A 24,759-nucleotide genomic window follows, 5' to 3' on the forward strand; every position below is an offset into this window, starting at 1 on the left:
CCTCCCCAAATCCCCTTTTAAGTGGTCAGTCTTGCTCGCTGCGCTTGCTATCTCACTACGTCGGCCAAAATTAGTTACTGGTGGCTTTTGTTCTCAGTACGGCCCTGATCCACCTTAAAGGTTTGTAGTGGAATCAGTGGCGTAGCAAGGTCAGGTGGTACCCGGTGGGGAAATGTTCTTGTCACCCCCTGGCTTGACAAAATGGCAAAAATATGAGTTTAAAACACATATGTGTGCCATTTTGTCACTCCCCTCAGTGATGACACCCGGGGCGGCCCGCACCCACCGCACCCCCCTTCCTACAGCACTGAGTGGAACGCACAAATGCTTTCTGACCATTTTTCTAGTAAGCAACCACTGTTGAATTGGCGAAATACCAAATTCAGAGTAGTGGAAAGATGTTGTTCAACTATCTACTTGACAGGTGGAATATCAAAGATATTGAAGTAAAAGCCTCACTCACATAATAGTGACATGCTTCATCATAGGCAGTTACTCCACACCCAGAGAAGATGGTACTCTCCGGGCGGACTCAACCAAAGATATACTGGGAGTTCTTAGATAAATGAACCACTGGTTAAGCAGGGAACCAGATTAGATTAAAAATACCTATGAGTGTACCCTGTTTTAGACTATTTATTCTTGGGCACTCATGATATCAGTAAAAACTTATTGGCGGGGTTTCTTTGAACTCAATTCGTTCAATTGTACCCGCTACCGTATGCCAACATGTTTCGGCCCGTCTTATAGCCCAATCGGGTCTTGGGGCCTTCGTCAGGGCGATATCTTTTCTTTTCCTTATGCTATAAGGTCCCTGCGATAAAGCTGTACATGTGCTTCCATGCAACTCATTCGTACGTGAGGCCTAATGCACTCACCTGTCCGTCTGTGCCTTCCGACTTCAGTAGAATTTTTCTATTGGACATGGGACACAAAATTAACCTGTGTTTCTTTAACGACACAACAACATGAATCTATCTACAGCCCGTCTTGTGCTCGTAGTCGTTGATTCTTAGTTGTAGTGATAGTGTACCACCTGACTATGTGCTCTCTATGTTAGGGCTTCGTGTAATACATTTATCAATCCAGTTTGCTCACCATCACATCACATCCACATCTATACACCACACAACGTGATCGTCATATTGCTTGTGATTGACTATGAGTGAAAGGGATTGTGGCTATAATGTATTTTATAGTCATCAATCCTATGGCTCTCTATTCGGGCACCCATCCCCTAGTTGTGTTTTTTGTTCATTTCTTAATTATATCACCATGCATAGTGATCATGTATCTCTCTTTCATCCAGTCGATTATTACGAACTTCTGGTGCTCACCTACTGCCCTGAGCCTACTGGCATCATGCAGATCTCGTGTGTTGGGTGCAGTCCTGTAGTCAAACACTGCATCAGAGATAAGTAGAGGCAGCTATTAGTAAGTTCAACTTCGATCTACTGATCAACATCTATTTTTCCACAGGATCCTAGTTCACGGACCCTTAATACCGCGTTACTATCTTTATATGATTTTGGGAAATATATTCAGGGACGTATTTATTTTTGTTTCGATTCCATGTCCCTATTCCTGCTTGGTTCTACAAGTCCTGTGTTTGCCGGGTGAACTTACCCGCATATTAGTATGTATTATGCTTGATGTCCCTTTCGTTATAGCCATCACCCTCTAAGTTATATACCCAGAACAAATAGGAATCATCGGTACGCTCTACATGCGTCTCTGTTGTCAAACCAAAAACCCACGCTATACTGAGCGTCTGAAAACCGAAGTAAACCCTTGCTGTCACTTACTTCGTCAAGGTCCTTGCACCGCCGTTACACCTCGTCAGCCACACCGTCTGCCGTCGGGAACGTGTGTACGGCGGTGTCGGCTTTTGACCGGAGGTGCGCGAGCCTGATTGGAGGGCGGTTCTGACCCCGTACACTATCGTCACGCGATGTAATCACAGCTGTTCGCGCTTCTACGCGGCTGAACTACAAGATTTGTGGGAAATGTAGTTTATTTGTGTCTGGTGCACCGAGTTCGATCCCCCTCACTGCGAAGGATTTGTTTATTACAATTTTAAGGAGTATTTCGTTTATCCCTCGTTTAGTTATTTTAATGATAACTGCTCAATGTGTGTAGAGTTGCTATTTCGTCAATGTTATTGCGGAAATAACCTATCTCACTTCACAGCCAATGTTAGTGGGTATGATGTAGGCAGACCCACGTGAGTTTCGTATATCTGCTAACGGCAGGTCATTCTGATCGGAGGATTCATCTAGTAGACTGCACGTTAGTCCCTAATTCCGTTTTACGAGGTGTTTTCCCTATATGTTCCTCAATTATATATATCGAGGACTAGTGTTGCACCCCAGTTTTGTGTTGTTATAAATGTCGCACGTTTTTTTGTCTTTTCAGGACTCTGCCTCTTGTCTTTTGTTCCTGTTTACCATGTTTTGGGGATATGTGTAATTTGTGGCCCAGTATAAATCAAAACACCTCACGGACTTGTTCTCTTTTTTCTATTGTTGTAATAGACGGGCAATAGATCTCCTTTTGATTGCCATATTCAGAGATATGTAGGTTATGTAGCGAAGCTACGTCATCGAACACCATGGAATTTCCTCGTTCAGTCCTGATGTTGTGCTTGACAGGCGATAGATCCACCTTTGTTCTAGTTTTAGCAATTGTTTCTCATTGCAGCTGTCTGGTAGTCTCTCAATTACAGTCCAAGTAAAGTCATCTTCACTGTGTTTCTGCGTTTGAAAATGTCTCATCATTTTTGTGATGGTTTTGCCGCACCTAAATGTACTGCGGTGCTCATTGATCCTGATCTTGACCTTGCGTGTGGTCATCCCAATGTATATTTTATTGCAGATGCACGTCATTAAGTAGACCACATTGTGGCTATTACAATTGCTAAAGGACCTCTGTTCCCATGGTGTATTAAGGCCCACGTCAATTGTTTTGCTCTGTGTTGTTAATTTGCATACATTACATGATCCGCACGGGTAGTGTCCGGTTACCTCTGGTAGGTTCCAGAGTGTGCTCTGTTGACCTATTCTGCCTTGTTTCTTTTTTGGTCTGGTATGTACAACAGAGTCTTTGATAGATTTACCTCTCTTAAACGCAAATAGTGGTTTCTCTAGCTTAAGACCCCCAGAGTTCAGTGTTCTCCAATGTCGTAGAACTATGTTCTTTACTTTATTGGAATCTGTTCCAAATGTGGTTACGCACACCAGTTTTTTGTCATCCAGCTTCCTTTTTGGTTCCAGAAGTCCTTCCCTGTTGCAGTTTTTTGCCCTTTTGTATGCTTGTTTAATCAATTTTGTAGGGTAGCACTTTGTCTGCAATTTCTGTGTTAATTTTTTGGCGTGAACTTCATAATTTGCTTTTTCTGTACAGTTCCTCCTTAATCGTAGGAATTGGCCTACTGGCAAGTTGTCGCGCAGTGCTTTCGGGTGGAAGCTGTCATATCTAAGGAGGTTGTTGGCATCTGTAGGTTTGTAGAACACTTCCGTTTTTAGTGTCCCCTCCGCTGGCCAGATTTTCAAATCCAAAAATGTGATGGAATCTTTTGATAGGGTCATTGTAAACTTCAAGAATTCATCCCTGTTGTTTAGCCATGTCAGAAATTCTTTTGCTTGTTCGGCATCTCCTTTCCAGACTATAAAGATATCATCTATGAATCTTCTCCATACTCCCATGTTGGATTGATACGGGTTGGAGTCGCTATAGATGAAACGTGTTTCGAAGTCATGTACATACAGGCATGCCACACTGGGGGCACAAGTCATCCACATTGAAGTGCCATGGGTTTGTAGAAAATACTCCCCTTCAAATTCAAAGTAATTTCTTGTTAGGGCTAATCGTACACATTGAACCACAAATTTTATCGGTGTTATTGATGACCAGTTTTCCAGACCCAGCAGATTTTCTATCACCCTAAGTGAGGCCTCTTGTGGGATACTGGTATACAATGCTTCCACGTCTAATGTCATTAGGTAGTCGGTGGTAGGACTGAAGCTCAAAGTTTGAAGTTTCAACAAGATGTCTTGTGTGTCTTTTAGATATGAGGGCATTCTCTGCACCATTGGTCGCAAGAAGTGGTCGGCGAATCTTGACAGTGGTTCGAGAGCCGAACCAATGCCCGACACAATCGGTCTGCCTGGTGGTGGATGTACATTTTTGTGCACTTTCGGGAGGATGTAAAAGTATGGAGTTTTTGGGTCAAGTTCTTGTAGAAAAATTTCCTCTGCCTTGGTAATCCACCCCTCTTGGGCTGCTTCCGAGACCATCTCCTGTATTTCTCGTTTCAGACTCACCGTTGGATCTCTCTGTAATCGTGCATAATTTCGTTGATCATTGAGTAGTCTCATACACTCATTTCTGTACATCTCAATTGGTAGTATCACCGTTGCTCCTCCTTTATCTGCTGGTTTAATTATGACATCCTGCATTTTATCAAATTCTGCCAGCGTCTGCCGTTCACTCAGTGTGAAATTGTTGAATCTTTGGTTGGTGTTATCCTTTAATTTATCGATATCCAATGTTACTGCCTTTTCAAAGGCTAGTAATGCCGGTGGCATAGTGTGGTTCGGGGGGATGAATTTCGATTTTTTCCGTAGGCCTGTATTTTTATCTGTCAATTCACTCAGCTCCTCTGGTCCCTCTGTTTCTGCAAAGAATACCGACAGACGGAGTCTGCGAAAGAATTCGGCAAGTTCAATTCTTAGATCAAAGAGATTTGACCGATTCGTCGGGACAAAGCCTAGTCCTTTCTTTAGGACATTGTTTTGTTGTTGGGAGAGGATTCTCTTGCTAAGGTTCAGTATTCCCGTGCGTTCTTGCTCGTGCTGGGTCCCTGGTCCTGTGCTGTCAGGTCTTCTCTGTTGGTGTCCCATTGAACCCGTTGCCCTCTCCGGTTGCCTCCTCCTCGTCTTCGGCCTTGCCCTAAAAAAGGTTGTTGATAGGGTTGCCACTGGTATCCAAACTGTGGTGGTTGGAAGGGCGCTTGCATGAAGGGGTTCCATCCAAAGGGTGGTTGTTGTTGTATTCCTCCTTGCATGTATGGGCCCCTATTTCTTCTTGGGTTGTTGCCTCTGCGTCTATTGGTGCTTTTACGGCCTTCAGATGATGTATCGCTGGAATAATTTCCAGAGCCTGTGCTTCCTGTATCTGAGAAGTCTGAGTTGTCTTTTTCTGTTGGGGTATAATCCTCTCTCGAGTATGGAAAAACACTCTCAAACTTAAATTTTTTCAGGTCTTTCTGAAATTTTGTGATTTTTGCTTGGGTCAGATATTCTTTGTACTCATTAATTATTTTGTTGTTTTCGTCCAGTTTCTTTTTGAATTGTGCGATTGTGATTTGAGTTTTCAAGCCATTTTCCAGTGTTTTTATTTCAATAAGGAGGGCATCTGAGAGTCTTTTAGCAGTCTTAATAATTAAGACCAGCCAGTCTCTGCTGCACTTCCATGCGATCAAGGACCAGCTGCGTCTGAATTCGGGGTCATTCAGGAAAATTCGTGGGGCGTTTGTCACAATCAAGCCGTTGGGTGCTATATTACCCCTCAAGTATTCAGTCATGATGGCTCCGTGAAGTAAAGTTTTGAGTTGGTTCCTTTTCAAAAGTTACTAAGGGAGAACGCAACCACGTGGTTTATTCTCTCCCTCTCTATTTGTGAAATAAAAACATTTTTCTAGTAAGACTTTGTGGCGTCTAAGCTGCCAACAGGCGCTCGCATGCTAGAGACACTGGGAAGGACAGCACAGCAGCCACGTTTTTCAGAACCATGTGTGGCTAGTTGGTCCTGTCAATAATTTTTTCAAACAATTCTATGTCTTGTGGTCCTAGTTTTATATTGGGTTTAGAACGACTACAAGTCCCAGAATTCTAAGAAAAAGTCACATACTGCCCTAACTAGTCGGGAAACTTGGCAGCTATGGTACAGTCGGCAGTTGGGCTGCTTTGCACAGTTAGCCTTGCATGAGAATATAGGAATGAATGACTAATTCTGCCCTGCATAACCAATGAGGTTCACCTAAAAAAGGAGCATTTACTTTCAATATATTACAAGCAGGTAAGTGCATCGCAGCCCACTATGTTCATGCAAGACCAAGTCGTTTTGTTAGATAAAGTGAACTGTGCATAGGACTTCCTTTCACCATTGCGCTTTGAAAAGTGTACGCAAACTGATCGGTGAAGTTCCAGTACATGCACAAACTGCCCCTTTAGCGACATTTTACCGGCATGGCTCATCAGTTAACTGTGACCAGGGTCACTGGAATTATGGGTCAGGGGAGCACCAACTTATGCAGCAGGGTTGATTGAATTATACAGCAAGTGAAGTCAAATGATATGGCATAAGGTGGCACATTTTGTGATAGCATTACTTCATTATTTTGACATGTTTCCACATGTTAACACTAGCTGGGTGATTGCACAGCAGTAATCAACCGAAAGGTGACCAGTCAACCTTTGCAGAGGTTCTTCCACTGCACGACAAAAAGCGTCGCCGCATTTTTAATAACTATTGATCTATTTGAGCTAGTATCAGCATTTTTGTCTTTTAAAATCGGCATTTTATGCAGTAGATGATGGATTGGATGGCAACAACGACAAATCTATAATTATTTAAAAATGCTGCAGCCGCATAATTGCATAATTTCAGTGGCCCTGACTATGACACAGCATAACTTTCTTGCCGAACTTGTAAGCTTGCCTCTCTGTGGTCAAGGATGCCACAGCCTATTACCCTGTATATGGTCATACCTAGGCTAGAGGAGAAATTGTTTTACAAACCTGGAAGTTGTGCTGCTTTAATGGGCCACGAAAAGTCCATGGACATGTTAAAGTGGCAACATTTCCTAGTGCGCCGCTCTCGGGCTGCAGAAGTACCACCAAAACCAGATCCGCACTTTGCCCAAAGACTGAAGCGTTGATCTGAATGTGCGAGTGGGCAGCCAAGGAGGCATAGTGCCCAAACTTGTGTGCCAGTTTGTCTTCTTCCTAATTCAATGGCATATTAGAAGGACAGGGTTTTGTGGACCTGGGTGCCAATGGCATGCAGGCCCTCAGCAGAACACAGATATAGGCTCTGAATGCCTCTAGCAATTGGGAGAGCATGCAGGTACATTGGCTTGGATGGTGGCCTGCACATATGGCACACAATGTAAAATACTGTGGCACAGAGTGTGGCTACAGCTATTTTTACCCTTTGACCAATACCGGTGGCGAGTGATGGTCACGCTTTGTGATAGAGGGCAGGAGTGGGATGCAGATCTGTAAACTCATTCTGTGCCACCGTGTCACACACCATATCAGCTCCCCTCATATGGTCTTCTCCCAGTAAAGAGCCAATATCACACAGTGGAACAAAAGATGAGCTGGGAATCCCCTCCAAGAGAGGATTTCCAAATCATGCTGGATGCCATGCGTTGCTGAAGTCGCTTTCGGAGCGTGAAACCTCCCCAGGTCTACGGCCGCAGTCTTCAAAGCTTTTGTCGGTATATTTGACGGGGCGATTGGGGGCAGGTAGAAGTGCTTCAGGATGTGCTTGACACAAAGCCCCGCCCCTCCTAGAAGTTGACAGGTCTGGGGATGTGCAGACTGTAAGGCCAAAAATAGTCATAGGCGATTAGTGGGGCAAGGAGTGAGAAATCGGTAGTGGCCTATTTGGCTGCCATCACTTCACGCTCTCCACCTGAGCAGCACGAACACCAACAGGGCCTGAGCTTATGTACAATTTAATGAAAATGAAAAGCCTAAAGTCATGAGATACACCTGCAATGTTGGGTCCAATCATAGGGTCCGCTGGCGTGCCACCTTTAAGTGAAGTGAATAGTTCTTCACCGATTACTTGCATCATTACTTCCTGGTACTGAGCTTGAGTACAACTAATATTTCTCATTTGTCCCTTTAGTCCCTGCCCCGATGAATGAGAACAACTCTGAAGAACTGGACAGCGACATGATGTCTCAAACAACTACAGGGCTACAGAACGCACCGCAATACATTTATCAGTACATGCCTTCCTTACTTGGATACTTCAGAAACTTACAACTCATCTGGGCACATTTGGGGCTTCTCCATGCGATGTCCCCCCTGCAGGTGCAGGTACATTTCATGGTTCTGCACGCCTGGGTATGGGGTCTTCCCACAGGACAATACTTCCCACATGGTGACTCCAAATGACCACTAAGGAAAGACAAAGAGATGGTCCTGAAGTGTTGCAGGGGTGAACATACAGAAAAGGAGGCAGCTGCATGAGGGCCTCAGAACTGGGACAGGGTTGGAGTTTCTGCAGCTCTCTCACACCAAAGAGGAAAGGCACAGGGCTAGAGAGAGGAAGGAGGTAGGCATCAGAGCTAGACGGCCATCTTTAGTGAGGATGAATGCCTAGGGAGAAACACTGACAATCCAGGAAATGCGCAACAGCCCTGGGTGAGAGCAGAACCAGCACCAGTGCTGTACACACAGCACACACGAAAACGCGGTCACGGGCAGGCAGACCTAGGCCTAGAGCCTGGTGCTCTTCACAGAAGCAGCCCTAGTGCAGCATGTTCAGAACAAAGAAGGAGACTCAGGCACAGAGACAGGAAGGATAAACACAACTAACAGTGTAACGCACCAGGCATTAGTGACACTCATAAATAAAAAGAGCGGTTTACCACATCCGTTTTGGGTGAATAGATATACTCTGTGATGCTTTCGATTGCCATCCATTTCACCGGCATCCGCGACACCACACCCTGCCGGTAATAATCCTTGCTGTAGACTTTTCTGGAGAGTCCAAAGTCAGCCACACATACCCGCAGGTCTTCCCGCAACCTTTTAGGACAAAAGTATAAACGAACAAAAATGTAAGCATATGCCTCCCATCTGCCAACTACACCTGTAATGCAGATCTCCCCTTTCGCTTATCTTTGGCAGTACCCACCTCAGTTTCACCACTGGAAACTAGATGTACTACTGAGGAATAGTTGTACCACTGAGGAATTGATGTGCCACTGAAGAATAGATGGACCACTGAGGACTATATGTACCACTGAGGACTATATGTAGCACTGAGGACTTGGTGTACCACTGAGGACTAGATATAACACTGAGGACTAGATGTACCACCGAGGACTAGATGTACCACTGATGAACAGATGTACCACTGAGGAACAGATGTACCACCGAGGACTAGATGTACCACTGAGGAAGAGATGTACCACTGAGGACTAGATGTACCACTGATGAACAGATGTACCACTGAGGAACAGATGTACCACCGAGGACTAGATGTACCACTGAGGACTAGATGTACCACTGAGGACTAGATGTACCACTGAGGAACAGATGTACCACTGAGGACTAGATGTACCACTGATGAATAGATGTACCACTGAGGAACAGATGTACCATCGAGGACTAGATGTACCACTGAGGACTAGATGTACCACTGAGGACTAGATGTACCACTGAGGACTAGGTGTGCCACTGAGGAATAGATGTACTACTGAGGAATACATTTACCACTGATGAATAGATGTCTATGAATACTAATCAGTGAAGACACGACTACCCACTGAGCATGAAAATATAGTCACTTTTGAGAATGATCAACAAATATGCATATATTTGCATAGTGTTGTGTAATAAATGTCCTATGACATGCAGCTTGTAGGTTCGCCTGATATTCATAGTGAATATCTTGAAAAGCTGACTAGATTCGCCACTTTGTAAATAATCAAAGGGAGGGAGAGAGAAGATCATTTGGAATCCAGCAAATTCCCCAAAATTACCCAACATAAATCAAAACAAGGGGTCCCCAAGAAGTCCAGTCTGTCTGGGCGGTACTGGCACGTGAGCGATTTTTACTATAAACTCTCACCCTTCTGGATTTACGAATTCCACAGGTTTATAAAACCCATCGTAATAACAGAATGGAGCCTAAGCAAAACTGTTCCCCGCAATCGCTGTAAGAGTGTAGCCACTGTGTTTGGCTCGGCTGTAAATGTGCGAGAGCTGTAGCCATAGATTATTTCTTTTTTTTAAATGCTGCGATTTGGGACCTTAGCTAGCCACATGCAGTCATTCTCCTCAGTGACTTATGGAACTGATATTTTGGACTCATAGCAATTCCAAACATGACCTCAATGCATTACTTTCTTGGATGTTCACCAGGGCTTTATGTGGGATGAAAAAACTGGAAGTCTCTGAAAGGGGCGTGGCCTGTATGATTAAAGGTGTGGCATAAATATGTAAGCTAAAAAGCTGCCTGACTGGTATTTTGCTGCCTCTTTCTGTTATTGCATCCAGATATGTAATAAAAAAGCTGAGATTCCACCTTAACAAGCCACGACTCTTCACAGCTGCAGGTTATTATGTTCATATCTTGTAAGATGAACAAGATGTCATGTGTCTAAAGGTTAAAATTGGGGAGAAATGGGAGCCACGCCAGCTTCACAATAATAAATATTTTTAAAATCTCTATTAGTCAATCCCTTGAGCCATATTCATAACGGTCTGGTAAGGAAATTGTAATAAAGTGCATTTTTCTTGGACATATGAGCATGATTTAGAGCTTGCAGACAGTGCACAAAAGTGACTGAGTTCACTGTTCCCCCTACTCTAGTCTGCTCCCCTTACTGTAAGTCAAGCCGACTGTTAGCTTTCCGTCTGTGATGCCTCCGTTGACTTCCTCAATGGACTGATGGAGTTCAGGCTGGTGGAGTTAGTACATCACACCACCCACCCTATTTTGGGTGGATTATCTGAGCTCCATTTTTTCTGTCTGTCGTGGCCAGGAAAAACCTAGCAGTGACAAACAGAAACACTAAAACCATGACCCCCCCATACCCCACATCAATAGAAAAAAGTCAGTGGGTGTGGGAGTCATTATTTATTTATTTTCCAACAACAAACAATTGTTTTGTGGCGTTGTTTTTGAAAAACAAAAAGATTGATGGACTGCCGTCAAAACCAATTGCAGCTGCCCACCAAAATGTTGATATCTTTAGTGGAACTGATGATATGGCGTTCTTCTGAAGGTACAGAGATCACCACTGGGTCGTTCGCCAACCTGATGGAAAGAGATAAAATTACCAAATCCTAAATCAAGCCCATAATTAAACCACACTAAGTGAGATGATGTTGGGGACTGAGAAGAGTGCATCGGGATAGGAGGTGTGGTGGGGTATAGAGAAGCACACACTCTCCATCCTGGCAACAAGGCTCTGTTAACTCTTACTTTGAGGTATAGTAGTAGTCGCCCACATGCACATGACAAAATGACTGTTCTAAATGATGGTTGTGCATCAAGTAAGAAAATGGTTGACTTCCATCCGCATTTTGACTGTGCCTACCATCATAACTGCTAGTGTGAGGACTGTCGGATTAGACAGCATGACTTTCAGAGATGAAGCATGTAAGGGAGGCCTCCTCCTTGATTGACTGGTTGCCGATTGTGTATGAACAGAAGAAGCCACAGGCTGTGGTGCACTCAGAGACGCGTTACATCTAGCTTATGGCCTAGATGAAGAGCCAAGGCTCGTAACTCAACACCAGAAATGTCCTGCTACCTTCAGAGCTGCTCCTAATGAATTCTACCTGGTGCTGTGCCATGGGCTGCAAATCCAGCAAGACGCTGTTGCAATTGGGAGATGCTCACATCCCATACAATTAGTTCCCCCATGAATTAGTACATGCCGAAGTGAGCTTTTGGCTTTACTTTAAAGTGAGTTCTTCAGATGCCATGCCATTGAGGAGTTCCTAAACTGATTTGATGGTAAATACAAAAATATCATTAGAGAGCTAGACAAAGAGAAATAGATGGATGCCTTTCAACCTCAATTAAAAGGCCAAAACACAGGGTGCCACTGTGTGTCACAAGAAGTGCGCTCCCTTTACACAGCCACCGGGTGAGAAGCCGATATCACACGGTGGATCAAAAGGTGGGCTGGAAACTCTGCATGGAGTGGGTTTCAGCTCGTTTTTGTTGTCTGTTAAAAGGTGTGAATACACTCCAGGACATCAGTGGCAGACTGAGAATCTTTTGGGGTTTTTGGGTGGGGAGGGGGAGTGAAAGTGCCTCAAGAGCGGAGTTTGGCACAAAGCCCCACCCCTCTAAAGGCCCGGCCCCTTCTTCTCACAGGGTAAGAAATGTTTAGAAATTGGCAGGTCTGAATTCAACATGTCACTGTTCCACCTTCTATGCTTTGTCATCATTTCTCACTCCTACAACTTTATAGTTATTACGCTGGGCTACAAAAATCAATTTGTTTCTCGTACAAATAACATTTAATTTATAGAACTTGCCTGTGTTTCTTTCAACGTTTATATATATATGTACGTAAATGCTTTCCGGTGCTTATGCATCTAATGCTGTAATCTAGATTGTTTACTTCCATTTCTAAAAGTTAATTCAGTAAACCTGGGTGAATATCCTTGACTTTAGGTGCATAATAATATTTTATACACATTGACGTCAGCTCGTGGGGTTTTCAGGGAAAGTATTCCCAGCATTCTCAGCAACCTCTGGGAGGTTCCATAGCTTTTGATCAGGAACGGATTAACAAACAGGAAAACCTGGCACAGCCAGAAGGTCTGGTCTGACATGTCAGTGTGTGGGCTGGCTTTTTGGCTTCTTGTGGGCTTCAATTATGTTGTGGTGTGCCAGTTTGTACTGGTGGTTTCCCTAACAGTACCAAAAACATTGTGTGGAGAAAGCACCAATGCATGTAATCTCCCATACCTAGTAAAACACCTATACATCACGTCTATATAAGATTAGAAGTACCCCCATTTGTGTTGTGGGTCAATTTTTTTAGCTATCTAATGGACAAACGGGGGCACTTTTATTTTGGTCCCTGCTTTTGATCTGGGGGGGGGGAGGGGTCTGGTGGCAAATTCCAATGTTGCTCTTCCTCAGGTGACCTTGCTCTCCTTTGGCTGGAGTTCATGGCTCCTCTTCACCCAGGAGGTTCTCATGTATCTCCCTTCTAGAGGGTATGGGGAATCTGGACAGTCCCTATCCCTCTCTCTCTCTCCAAGGAGGAGACCCTGACTTCCTTGCACTAGGTGAGTCTATCGCTAACTCCTTTTGGGACTTAATGGGCAGGAGGGAGCAGGTTCCGGGGAGCGGATTGATTTATGTTCCTCTCTGTGGCAAATTTTCATCACTTCTCCACTGTGGGAAAGAACTCTTAAATTTGCTCTGTCTTTTTGACACAATTTTTGATACAGTCCCACTTCCTGCCACTGCTCCCCACTCACATGCAGTTCCGCGCTGCCAGGTCCCGGTGGATAAGGCCCCTGCTGCTGAGGTATTCCATGCCAGCGGCAATGTCCACAAGGAAGCCCACCAGGATCCGGAGTGGCACAGTCTTGGGGAGAAAAGTAAAGGAATCAAGCATGAGATGATTATGCACAACCAATGACCAAGGCATACCAAAGTCTCATGAAGACATTGCTGCAGAAGAGGCTGCGCTTCAACGAAAGGATATCAGGAGGAGGACATTTCCTATCTTGTCAGCGTAGACATCACACTAATCAAATAACCTTTCCAATCCAACATTTGATTTATTTCAAACTATGCTTCAGTTTCAAAACCCTACCACTCCTAATGTTTGAACATCATGTCAGGTTTAAGAGCACTCTACAAAAATGCTAATCAAGTCGTGACATAGCAGGCATATTGCGGGAAGCACTGGAGATGACCACCTGATGTAGGATATTCCTTCATCTGGTCGAAAAGCACATGGGCAAAATGTATTTGTTCTAGGTTTTCTAGTTTAAAAGTAAATGGTCCCCAATGAATGTGTATGAATTACAGCAATAAATCGAGTTTCCTATATTTTGAAATTAATATTTTTCAAATAATTAAATAAAAGTGACTAAAGCCATTAAAAGTGATTCCGGTTGGGCCTTTGTCACTTTATTTTTTATCTGCGAACCAATGGCAAGGATGAAAACCCTTCAGGATTGAAGGAGCCTGCTATATTACAGCTTAAAGAGAATTCTGGAAAAGTGCTCTGTAAAAAGGGCTTCATGTTGAATATCTGAGACGTAAAGTTTGGAGAACATAATCAGGCCTGAACACAGGAAGGGTAGAAGGAATAAAGGTTTAAACAAAATAGGTAAAATGTAAAGACCTCTATTAGCGAATTGTAAACCTCCCTACAGAAAATGGAGGATGGTAGCGGTAAATCCAGACTTTGGGCTCATGGATACACTTTCCATGAGAAGGGACTCTATTGTGTTTTAGTGACTTAGGAGTGAGCTGTGTGAGGATGCAACTTCCATCAGAGTGGAATGCATAGAATGGATGTTCGGCGAGGGTTCTGTGACCAGGCGAAGTCTAGTTGTTGGGGTGTCTCAGAAGAAGGGATTAGCTGGTAGGTCCTGTAGCTCCTGGTGGAGCTTGTTACGTGGTACCTATGTACTGGGCAGGATTGGCCATTCAGTCACTCTGGCATTTCCCCGGTAGGATTCAGGACTTTCAGAGTCGTACACAGCACCATTATACAAGCATGAACGCACGATTGCCCGCTCAGCTCCAATCAACTCACAGACACCTACAGTGTGGAAATGATTCCACATTTTTGCCATTGATGATTTTGATTTACAGTCAAGCACTGACTAAGTACCTGATTCCTGCAACACAAACAATAAAGAACCCATTTTTGTACCTGTACGCAAAGATTTTCATCATTGTAACATCCGTGATGATTTGAAATGGTAGAAAAGATATCATGGCGAAATGATCTTTAGCAAGTGAGAAGCAGATCGCACGACTCACCAGTGTGGCGCCATTAGAAGCTCCTAGAGTTAGTCAGCATTCTAGATCAATACAGTGCCGTTGTACAATCCACTCATGATCATTGTGCATGCAGCTTAGCTGCTGTATTTGTTGTAAGAGAGTGATCTGCCGGACTGAAGAGAAAGGTGTCCAGGTGCCAGAGAGCTGCCCGGGAAAAATGTCTAGAGTGGAAAATTCTGTGGTCTATAGAAGAAAATGGCTGAGGAGGAGGTGTGTCCCAGAAAGAAAAATATAGAACCAAGCTGAAGCTATGAAGTGGTTTGCTAGAGCAGTCAAGCAAGGAGCTGCAATGGTCTTTAGGGGACAGTGGCCCTGTTGAGTGGAGTCTGCGTTTGGGAATATTTCATTTGGCAACAGTTCCACCTACAATTTTTCTGGTGCAGCTGTGTTGACAGGACATGTTTGCACTGGGTTCCTTGCATTCAAGTGACTGTGTGGGGTAGAGTTTTGTTGTCAGTGGCATGAGATGTTGTATGCACATTTTTGGAGACTTGAGAGACTGTAGGCATGTGCTCCATGTGTGCATGTATGTGGTACTAATGTGCTTACAGTGTGCCCAGGGGTAATTCTTGTGCTGTGTGTGTTCCCGTTTTCAGGGCCGCGGATGTGGTTGTGTGTTTTTAGGATTATTCTCCGACTGGCAGATGCAAGGATGTTTCCAATGACTGATGACATTCAAGAAAGAGATTATGGATTTACCAAATAGTAGAAGCTGAGAATTTTCCTAGTGACTTTAGACAGAGGCGTAGCTTAGTAAGTGAGATTTGGGTGGGGGTGGATCTCAAATTTCACAACAAACAAAGCGCTGGGTGGTAGGGTGGAGGGGCGATATCTCAAATGGAGCACAGCACGATTAAGAGGTCAGAAAATTGTAAGTGCAGATTTCCGACTGTTTTTTAACAGACATGAGGCTTTATTATTGTAAAGGCCCACATTTGTTCAGATTTTGTTGTTGGAAAAACCCAAACATCAGTGCTTAATTAGTAGAAGAATAGGTGCCGGTGCATAAAGCTCTGCTCTTAATTCTGTGGCCGGCACCGACATGCTGAATACCACAGCTGCACAGTCTGGAATCCACTGCATTCCTCTTTAATCCACTACCAGACACTCCCTGTCCCTTTGTCTCACTCCTGCAGGTTCCTGCTTTCTCCCTTTGTTACAGTTTTCTGTCTTTCTCTTTCATGCATTTTCCTATCTTTCTCTCCATTCTGATGAGGAAAAATAAGTGTCAGTTCCCAAAATGAGCGCCGGTGGGCTCCACCGGTATGCACTGGCCCAAATAAGCCCTTCCAAGCCTTCTTGGAGAGGCTTGGACTGTCTTGCTGCAACATACTCAATGCAGTAAGGGGCTAGCATCATAACATTTTCAAGGGATTGTTTTAGGTAACAGTCTATCTCCGCAATATTAAGCACAAATGTTATAAGAGCGCTGTTGTGCTTTTTTGCCTTCTGTCCCATGTCACACTCCACACCCCCACTCAAAAAAAAACAGGCAAAATAGGCACTGATGTTTACAATGCGCTCTTCCATCCCATAATATAAACTTTTTTTCCACTTCTATCCTTCTGCTATCCTTCCGAATGCAAATAACTGACTAACATATCCACCACTTAAAATTTACTTGCATGTTTCACTATACTAATTCAACACTAATCCTCTATGGGTCCTGGAGTAGCGTGCTACTCGCCGAAAAGTGCTTTGGCGCTTCGACGCCTTGTCAGGGATAGCAAGCGCTATACAAATGCAATTGCAATACAATACAATAATGTATTGACATTGTGGGACCAATTTACAAATCATAATTTACGGCTGAAAATGTACACCTGTCAAGCATCCACCAAATGGTACTCAGCATTTACTGCTGCATGGTGGTACAGCACAACGATCATGCAGCAGTAAACCCCATGCAAGGAGTGTGTAGTGGGGTGATCATCTATGACCTGCCTGGAGAGTTTGTGAATGCCCACCCACATTTGTTTGTGGGTATTTCCAAACTCCTCCCTGATGATTTCCCACCTTTGAAATTGCCAGGGATTTGTTAAAACAAAGTGCTGGAGTAAATTGGCTTCTAGTGCGGAATGGGAAAGAGAGCTTGCCCAAATTTTGTGTTGGGAAAGGGGTTTCAGCACACGAAAAATGTTTTTCCCTGTGGAGAAAAAAAGCACAATTGCAAATCGACCTATCCCAGTGAGAAAATATAATGTTTGTACATTCTGCATTTTGAAAATAGTAGATCCAAAAAGGTCACAGGACCGAACTATTACATGATATTGCTAGCAGTATTCCTGAAAACCTGAGACTGGCACAATTCAAAGCTTCTACTGCCAATGTTTGTGAATTTCAAAAAGTAGTACATTTGCGCCTATTCAAGCACTACTTCAATGGGTGTGGATGTGCTATCAGTCACTCTGGCCCTCATTATGAGTGGCCCGGGAAATTGGTGTGATATTTATTGAACCTGATAAAATGTGACTCCACTGAGTTGGAATTTATTGCTTGCTATAAGTACTACCATATTAAATTTTTTGGAGGACTAACTGCTTACTGCACCAAAATGTGCATGATCGGGTAAGTGCGGGGCATTAGTCCCCACATAAATTTCAGCAGGTTTAACTTCCCGATATTTATCTCAAAACTCCTTATTGCGATGTGCGCAATAGCAGCAGTTACCGCACACATCACAATTAAACGGGTCGGTCGTAGTTTATGCTTAAATATATTTAAGATCCCAATTCAAAAAATAAATACATGAAAAACTCTTCTTTAAGTGAGATGAGCATGATGAGAAATGCCTACAGAGACATAGCAGACTTGACGTAGGGCCCTCTGATCCAACTTCCAATCTAAGAATGAATTTATTTGTGGGGTGTCACACTTCCAATATCCTCACCCCTGAAGCTAAGCCCCTAAATTTATGTGGCTATAATATGGCAAAAAGGACTTTGTGTACAACAGCCTATGCCTCTATGTTTACCCGAATTGCTGAGGAGGTTTCGGACCAGAGGGAATGTTCAAGGAGGATGTTTGTGGTTAGTCACACCACATTGCTGTGTCTGAGGCATTCTACACCATAAAATACTGTTGCTGCAGCATCATAGAGCTGCGGCTGCCCTGCTGATCCAAAGGAGTGCCGCTTTGCATAACACATATTTGAGGGATTTCTGACTGTTTGGTGGATTATGTGGATAATCTGTTGACACACTTTGCTTGTTTGTATGACGCTTAGTTGGATATTTGAATGAATTTGTGATTTCTTTTAACGTTTCAGCAAAGGCCCATTACTGGAGAACCTTTCCTTAAATATTTTAGGGGTTCCCTTATTATGGGTGGAAAGAAGTTATTGTTATGTGATTTTGTTGATTTGAATTTGCTTTATTTGGCTGGGAAGCTGCATTAATTATGTTGTGGTGTACTATTTTGGTGTGTGTGTGTGCTGTGTGTGTATGTTTCGGCACAGTGTTGAGGATCCCTTTGCTAAATGAGGTTGCGGGATGAGTGGGTCATGGTCTGTTGGTCTGTTGTGGGGTTAGGTATTATGTGCAGTTGTAGCGCCTCCATTATATGCGGGGGAGTGTCGCCCCACTGATTAAAATGCTGAAAAGTGGAAAAATAAATGGTATTTTTTTTTAATTTATTACCATTTTATTTTTCACTGCTCCAGCCCCAGTCATCTTTGAGGGCACTGCTGCTGACTGGCAGCAGGGGAGGAGTGGTGTCCACTCCAGTTTAAAGTATGCATGTAATTTTGATGTCTGTCTTGTGACGGCCAGCCTGACAAACGCACTTTAAACCGCACAAACCCTAGATGTCTTAGTGCCGGAGGGAGCGTTGAGCCAGCCCACTCCAACCAATCTTGGTGCTTCTTTGATGCTGCTTAATATTATCAGCAGCATGAGGACATTGTCTGGATTGGTCAAGAGTGTTGGCTCTGACCTCGTGCTCCCAACGGACTGAAGAACACCGAGGAAGACCAGAGGAGGTGAGTCAGTGGGTAACTACATATTTCATTTTTATTGTTCTAACCCACTGAAAGGTACTGTGAGAAACTTGCACTGCCTTCAGCCTCACCTCTAGAGCCTTCAGTCAGGTCCTTTAAAAAGACTGTTAATAACGAGCCATGATTGAGAGCTTCGGCGTTAACCCTAAAGGCATTCTCAAATTCCCACAGTGCCTATCAGTGGGTCAAAATGATTTAATTGTTTGCCTCACCACTTATGCCTACCATAAGCCGCCACTTATTCTGTGACTACATTGTGTTTTTGTTTTGTATGAGTTCATTGAAGACATCGAGAGAGAACATCGAGACCTGCTGTGCTGGAGGTGGTTGCATAGTGAGTGGGCCTTGACTCATTGTGGAGCATCAAGATTCAGTGACAATATTGTCTTAGTCATTACTCATGTTTATCAAAGAGTGGTTTTGTATGTTATGCACAAAATATCTTATATGCTCTGCGTGTGAGGGAGCACTGCCATGCAGTCTCTCCTTTGGTTCCATGGATTTAATGGGGTGTATCAGTGTGCAGTAGTATGACCTGTTTCTGTATTTTTGAAATTCTTGGAAAGAGAGAAGTATTGCATTGCATTGTGCTGTGTGTGCAGTGTGTGTGAGCTGAGCCATTATGTTTCATCCTTTGGAATCGAATATAAGAAAATGATGTGCTGCAAGTTTTTATGTCTTGAAGTGTGAGTGACTTGGACTTCTGGCTTGTATCTGATACATGGCAGAGGTGATAAGACCTATAGTCGTTAGTGATATGCATTACACGGAAGTAATAGTTTTTATACTTATGCATGCAGCCTCCTATACCAACAAAAGGCTGCAGACCATCAACATGGGCAATTCCTTATCTGGCACAGATTCTGGGATATGCGGTATAGGTATAAAGAAGACTCGGTTACGTTGGTCCACCTGTGGCAAACCATGCCTTATTTGAGGATATCCACTTCAATACAATGACACAAATGGTCCTCTTGAGACTATTTCATAAATTGGTCCCACATGTAGACTAACGTCTGACACACCGAGGCTAAAGGGACAGTTATGCAGATGCTGTATCACGCAGGCTGCTGTCAGAGTCAAGATGAAAAATAAATGTCTATGTCATGAGAAGTCCCAGGTTGCGTCGGCTGGATTCTTGGGTGAAAATATTAAGAACTGAGGGAAAAATCAGGTGTTTAAAATAGTGGTGGATACTAAGCCTTACCATTGGCACCGCCTGGTGCTGTGTCCCCAGCAGGAAGGAGCGCAGATCTCCATGCCTCATGAAGGGAAGGATGAGCATTGGCATCGGAAACCTCTGCTCACAGGCGTCCCTGAAGGAAACCCCTAGACAGAAATAATGCATGTCCCTCAGTGCAAAGTATTACTCCATCGCGTCCCATCATTATGTCTCACTTCACATGTTCTCCACACTTCAGCCCACACTCCATCTCACCAACTGCTCACTACACAACTCATTCTTACTTTTCTCTTCAACTCCATCCCTTTCATTTTTCTCTTTCCACTATTTCACATCTCTTATCTCTATTTAACACCATCTCACACACTTTCCTTTCCCTACCCCCTCTAATGTCTCCCTCTATAGAACAATCCATTGACTTCTCGATTCCTCACTTACCAATTGTCTCTTTACTTCTCTTCTGTTTCACAACTCAACAATCTCCTTTCCAAAGGTCTCCCTGTTTCTGTTTTTGCATCAGAGTACTGACAATCTTTTTCGACTAGAGTTGGGCTTACCCAAGAGTTGAAGAACATTTGGATGATCAAAGCTCTTCATGAGTGCTGCTTCGCTCAAGAAGGACCCCATTTCTTCCGCCGTGCACATCCCATCTTGAAGCAAAAACAATACATTTTAAGTTGCATGTTCCAAATCTAACACACGGTTATCAGTTGCTGCTCAGGGCCCTTAAAGCCAATGGCTGGGGGAGACTGTGGCGTGGGTAAAAAGAGTGAATCTGAGCGAGTTACACACAAATTATTCTCAGTTCAGTTTTGTGAAATATAAACTAAAGGTCAGCATTACCTCGGCCCGACAATTTTCCAGCTGGGTGGGTGGACTGGTGTAAGGGTGGCACAATATAAAAGCCAGCTATTGGCTGACAAATATTTACAAGTTCTCTAGCAATGGCTCTGAATTGTTCTAATGTTAAACCATTCCATCCTCCCAGCCGCACAAAAGACACTCTGAGTAATAGACATTCATAAGAAGCACACCAATAGAAATGTATCTGGATAAGAGGGTGACATTCAGAATATCACATTGCTCCTACCACTGACTGTTGAGATTAAGTACTTTTAAGTGACCTCATCACTGACTGTGAACTCTTTATAGTTAGGGATTTCGTTCTCTGTTATTGATAGTTTTGACACATTCTTGTGCATTTATTCGTATCTATTTGTTCTCATTTAATTGGTGTTTATTCCTATTTTTTTATGGTTGCAACCAATATATTTCCACATTTTTGTAACTGAATAATGTAGGCTCACATTCAATGCTTGTAAGGTTTTAGTGAGTTAAGTAGCCAAATATAACAAACCAACACACTCACAACCACCAACAATGTTAATATTATCACAGTAATGGTAGTTTTCTAGATTTGATGAGGACATTTTCTTTTTAATAAATCCACAGGCAATCAATAGAGAGCTTCTGGCATGCCCGTCATGAGTGACACCTTGGAGAGACATCAAAATAGGATCAGATGTCTGTATCTTCCGGTTTTGAAAAATAAAGACAGGCAGGGAAATATATTGCTTCAGACAGCATTTATCAGGAAAAATCAGCCAATACAGAAAACCAGGAGCCTTATTTATAATCCTGCCATCTGACTTTCTTTCCCAACAGACTTCCTCAGCATCAAACATTTTAAACTTGAGATATAACATTCAGAATTTCAGACTGCCACAGTTTTGAGTGTCAATGAACCTGAAAATAATGCTTTGGCTCTTCATTTTTTTCCGTGAGACAATAGTGAGTGCTCTCATAACACTCTGCCAGTCAAGGTATTGAATGGGTATTTATACAGCACTTACTACCCCTGATAAGATGGTAAACCGCTTCGTGGATGGATAGCAAAATATAGATTTACAGTGAGTTGCTCTCAACATAAAATCAAGATAATAAAGTGTTGAGATTTAAGTCTGTTAACATGCTATTTAATGAGGAACTTTTAATACCCCTTCCTATACCATAACACTCAGCAGTCAGATGGTTGATTGTAGTTTGACCTGATGGAAAACCTTCATTTCAAGATACTGTCCATCCCTACTTCCACCCTCCGAGGAACCCTCATCTACCGACCCCCTGGACCCCGCGGACGTTTCGCCAACTCCATCACGGACATCATCTCCCCGCATGCCATAGCATCCACCAACTACACCCTACTGGGAGAACTCAACTTCCACCTCGACAACCAACTGGACCCCAGCACGACATCCCTCCTGGACAACCTCCACAACATTGGACTCAGCCAGATCATGACGAACCCACGCACTCAGCAGGACACACCCTCGACCCCCTCTTCACAACAGGAAACTCCATCACCTTCAGCCACACCACCAAACTCCCATGGACTGACCAGTGATGCATCCACTTCACCTTCAGAACACCAACCATCCACAGACACCAGCAGCTGCTCCCACGAAGAAACTGGACCAGAATCACCGATGACCAGCTAACCTCATCACTCAGCAACTCCACCCCAACCATTGTGGAAAACGACAACGCCAACACCGCAACCTGAACCATGCACAGATGGATCTCCGACAGCGCCAACAACATAGTCCCCCTCAAGAAAAACAACAACACCCACGCCAAGAAAGCTAGATGGTTCACCACCGAACTTCGAGAGTCCAGACGCACTTGCCGCCGCCTCGAAAAAGCCTGGAGGAATATCAAATCCACAGAAGCCCACAACAACTTCAGAGCCGCCACCAACGCCCACCACCAACTCATCAGAAAAACGAGGAAAAAAGCAATTGAAGACAGAATCTCCACTCATGCACACAACAGCAAAGAACTCTTCAACATCATCAAGGAGTTCGCCCAACCCACCAGCTAGTCCACCGACATTCCTCCCTCACAAGACCTCTGCGACAAAGTCAGCACATTTTTCCACCACACAAAATCAAGAGCATCTACGACAACTTCGACGAAGACAACCAACACACTGAACCCTCACCAACCACCCCAACACCCTGAAGCCAGCGATCGACAACTGGACAGCCCTCACCACCGAAGACACACTGAAGACGATGAAGTCAATCCACTCCGGGGCCCCAACGGACCCCTGCCCCCACCACATTTTCAACAGAGCCGCCGACACCATCGCACCCATGCTCTGCCACACCATCAACCTCTCCCTGGCAACCGCCTCGTTCCCTGATAACTGGAAACACACAGAGATCAAAACCCTCCTGAAGAAACCCTCGGCAGACCCCACCGACCTCATAAACTACAGACCCATCTCCCTGCTCCCGTTCCCAGCGAAAGTCATCGAGAAAGCCATCAACAGCCAACTCGCCACATTCCTCGAAGGGCACAACATCCTCGACTCCTCCCAATCCAGCTTCAGAAAAAAACACAGTACGGAAACCGCCCTCCTCGCCGCAACAGATGACATCCGTACCTTACTGGACAAAGGAGAAACAGCAGCCCTCATCCTCCTCGACCTCTCAGCGGCGTTCAACACAATCTCTCACCGCACCCTAATACGCAGACTCCATGACGCAGGGATCCAAGACAAGGCCCTCGACTGGATCCGCTCCTTCCTCTCCGGCAGAACGCAGCGGGTCAGACTCCCCCTTTCCTCTCTGACCCTACACCTACCACCTGCGGAGTCCCCCAGGGGTCCTCCCTCAGCCCTACGCTCTTCAAGGTCTACATGGCTCCGCTTGCCCCCATCGTCAGAACCTACGGACTCAACACTGTGTCATACGCAGACGACATCCTAATCATCCTCTCCCTATCCAATGAACCCAACACCGCCAGACACAACTTTCGAGAAGGCATGGAAGCCGTCGCCAAATGGATGAAAAACAGCTGCCTACAACTAAACACTAACAAAACGGAAGTAGTCATCATGGGCCCAAACCCAGATGCCTGGAACGACACCTCGTGGCCCCCCACCCTCGGAAGCCCGCCCACCCCCACGGACCACACACACAACCTGAGAATCATCCTGGACTGAGAACTCAAAATGGACCGCCAGATCAACTCCGTCTTGTCCTCCTGCTTCCACACACTCCGCCTCCTACGTAAGACCTTCAAATGGATCCCCCTCGAACACAGAAAGACCGTCACTCATGCCCTGGTCACCAGCAGGCTCGACTACGGCAACGCACTCTATGCCGGAATAAACAAAATCCTCAACCGCAAGCTACAGAACATCCAAAACGCCGCCGCAAGACTGGTCCTCAACCTGCCAAGACACTGCCACATCTCCCAGCACATGCACACACTCCACTGGCTCCCCATCGAAGCTAGAGTCACCTTCAAGATGCTAACCCACGCTCAGAAGGCCCTCCACGACACCGGACCAGCATACCTGAATAGCCAACTCAAATTCCACGCACCCCAAAGGACCGTACGATCAGCCCAGCTCTCCTACGCCGTGGTCACCCACACCAGAAAGACCAGATCGAGAGGCCGCTCCTTCTCCTTCCGCGTGGCCAGAGCCTGGAACGACCTTCCGCTCCACCTCAGACAAATAACATCGCTCCCCATCTTCGCAAGAAACCTCAAAACCTGGCTCTTCAACAGACCCCCTCCTTGATGGACTGGAACCTGCGAACCCCTCCCCCCCCCTACACCCCCAGCGCCTTGAGACCCTTACGGGTGAGTAGTCACGCTTAACAAACACCTGATTTGGTTTGATTAGTTTATACAGGCTGCCTAATAATTCCCTTTTACTGCTTGACGCTCTTACACTCACATAAGCCAAAACTGCCACGGG

The 24,759-nt window shown here is 44.6% G+C and overlaps 1 protein-coding gene across 3 annotated transcripts in view; it reads right to left on the reverse strand.

The window, feature by feature from the left end:
* LOC146798519 (ephrin type-A receptor 4-B-like) overlaps positions 1-24,759 on the reverse strand; it is a 239,340-nt gene that overhangs the window by 7,902 nt on the left and 206,679 nt on the right. For all 3 annotated transcript variants that reach the window (XM_085625810.1, XM_085625812.1, XM_085625811.1), the window contains 5 exons: positions 20,543-20,635; positions 20,010-20,131; positions 13,260-13,369; positions 8,669-8,828; positions 8,059-8,195 (listed from right to left, as the gene is read on the reverse strand). In XM_085625810.1, coding sequence (XP_085481936.1) covers positions 8,059-8,195; positions 8,669-8,828; positions 13,260-13,369; positions 20,010-20,131; positions 20,543-20,635 — 622 coding nt within the window. The remainder of the gene's footprint in view (positions 1-8,058; positions 8,196-8,668; positions 8,829-13,259; positions 13,370-20,009; positions 20,132-20,542; positions 20,636-24,759) is intronic.

This window comes from Triturus cristatus, chromosome 9 (genome assembly GCF_964204655.1).
Source record: "Triturus cristatus chromosome 9, aTriCri1.1, whole genome shotgun sequence".
Classification (NCBI taxonomy): Eukaryota; Metazoa; Chordata; class Amphibia; order Caudata; family Salamandridae; genus Triturus; species Triturus cristatus.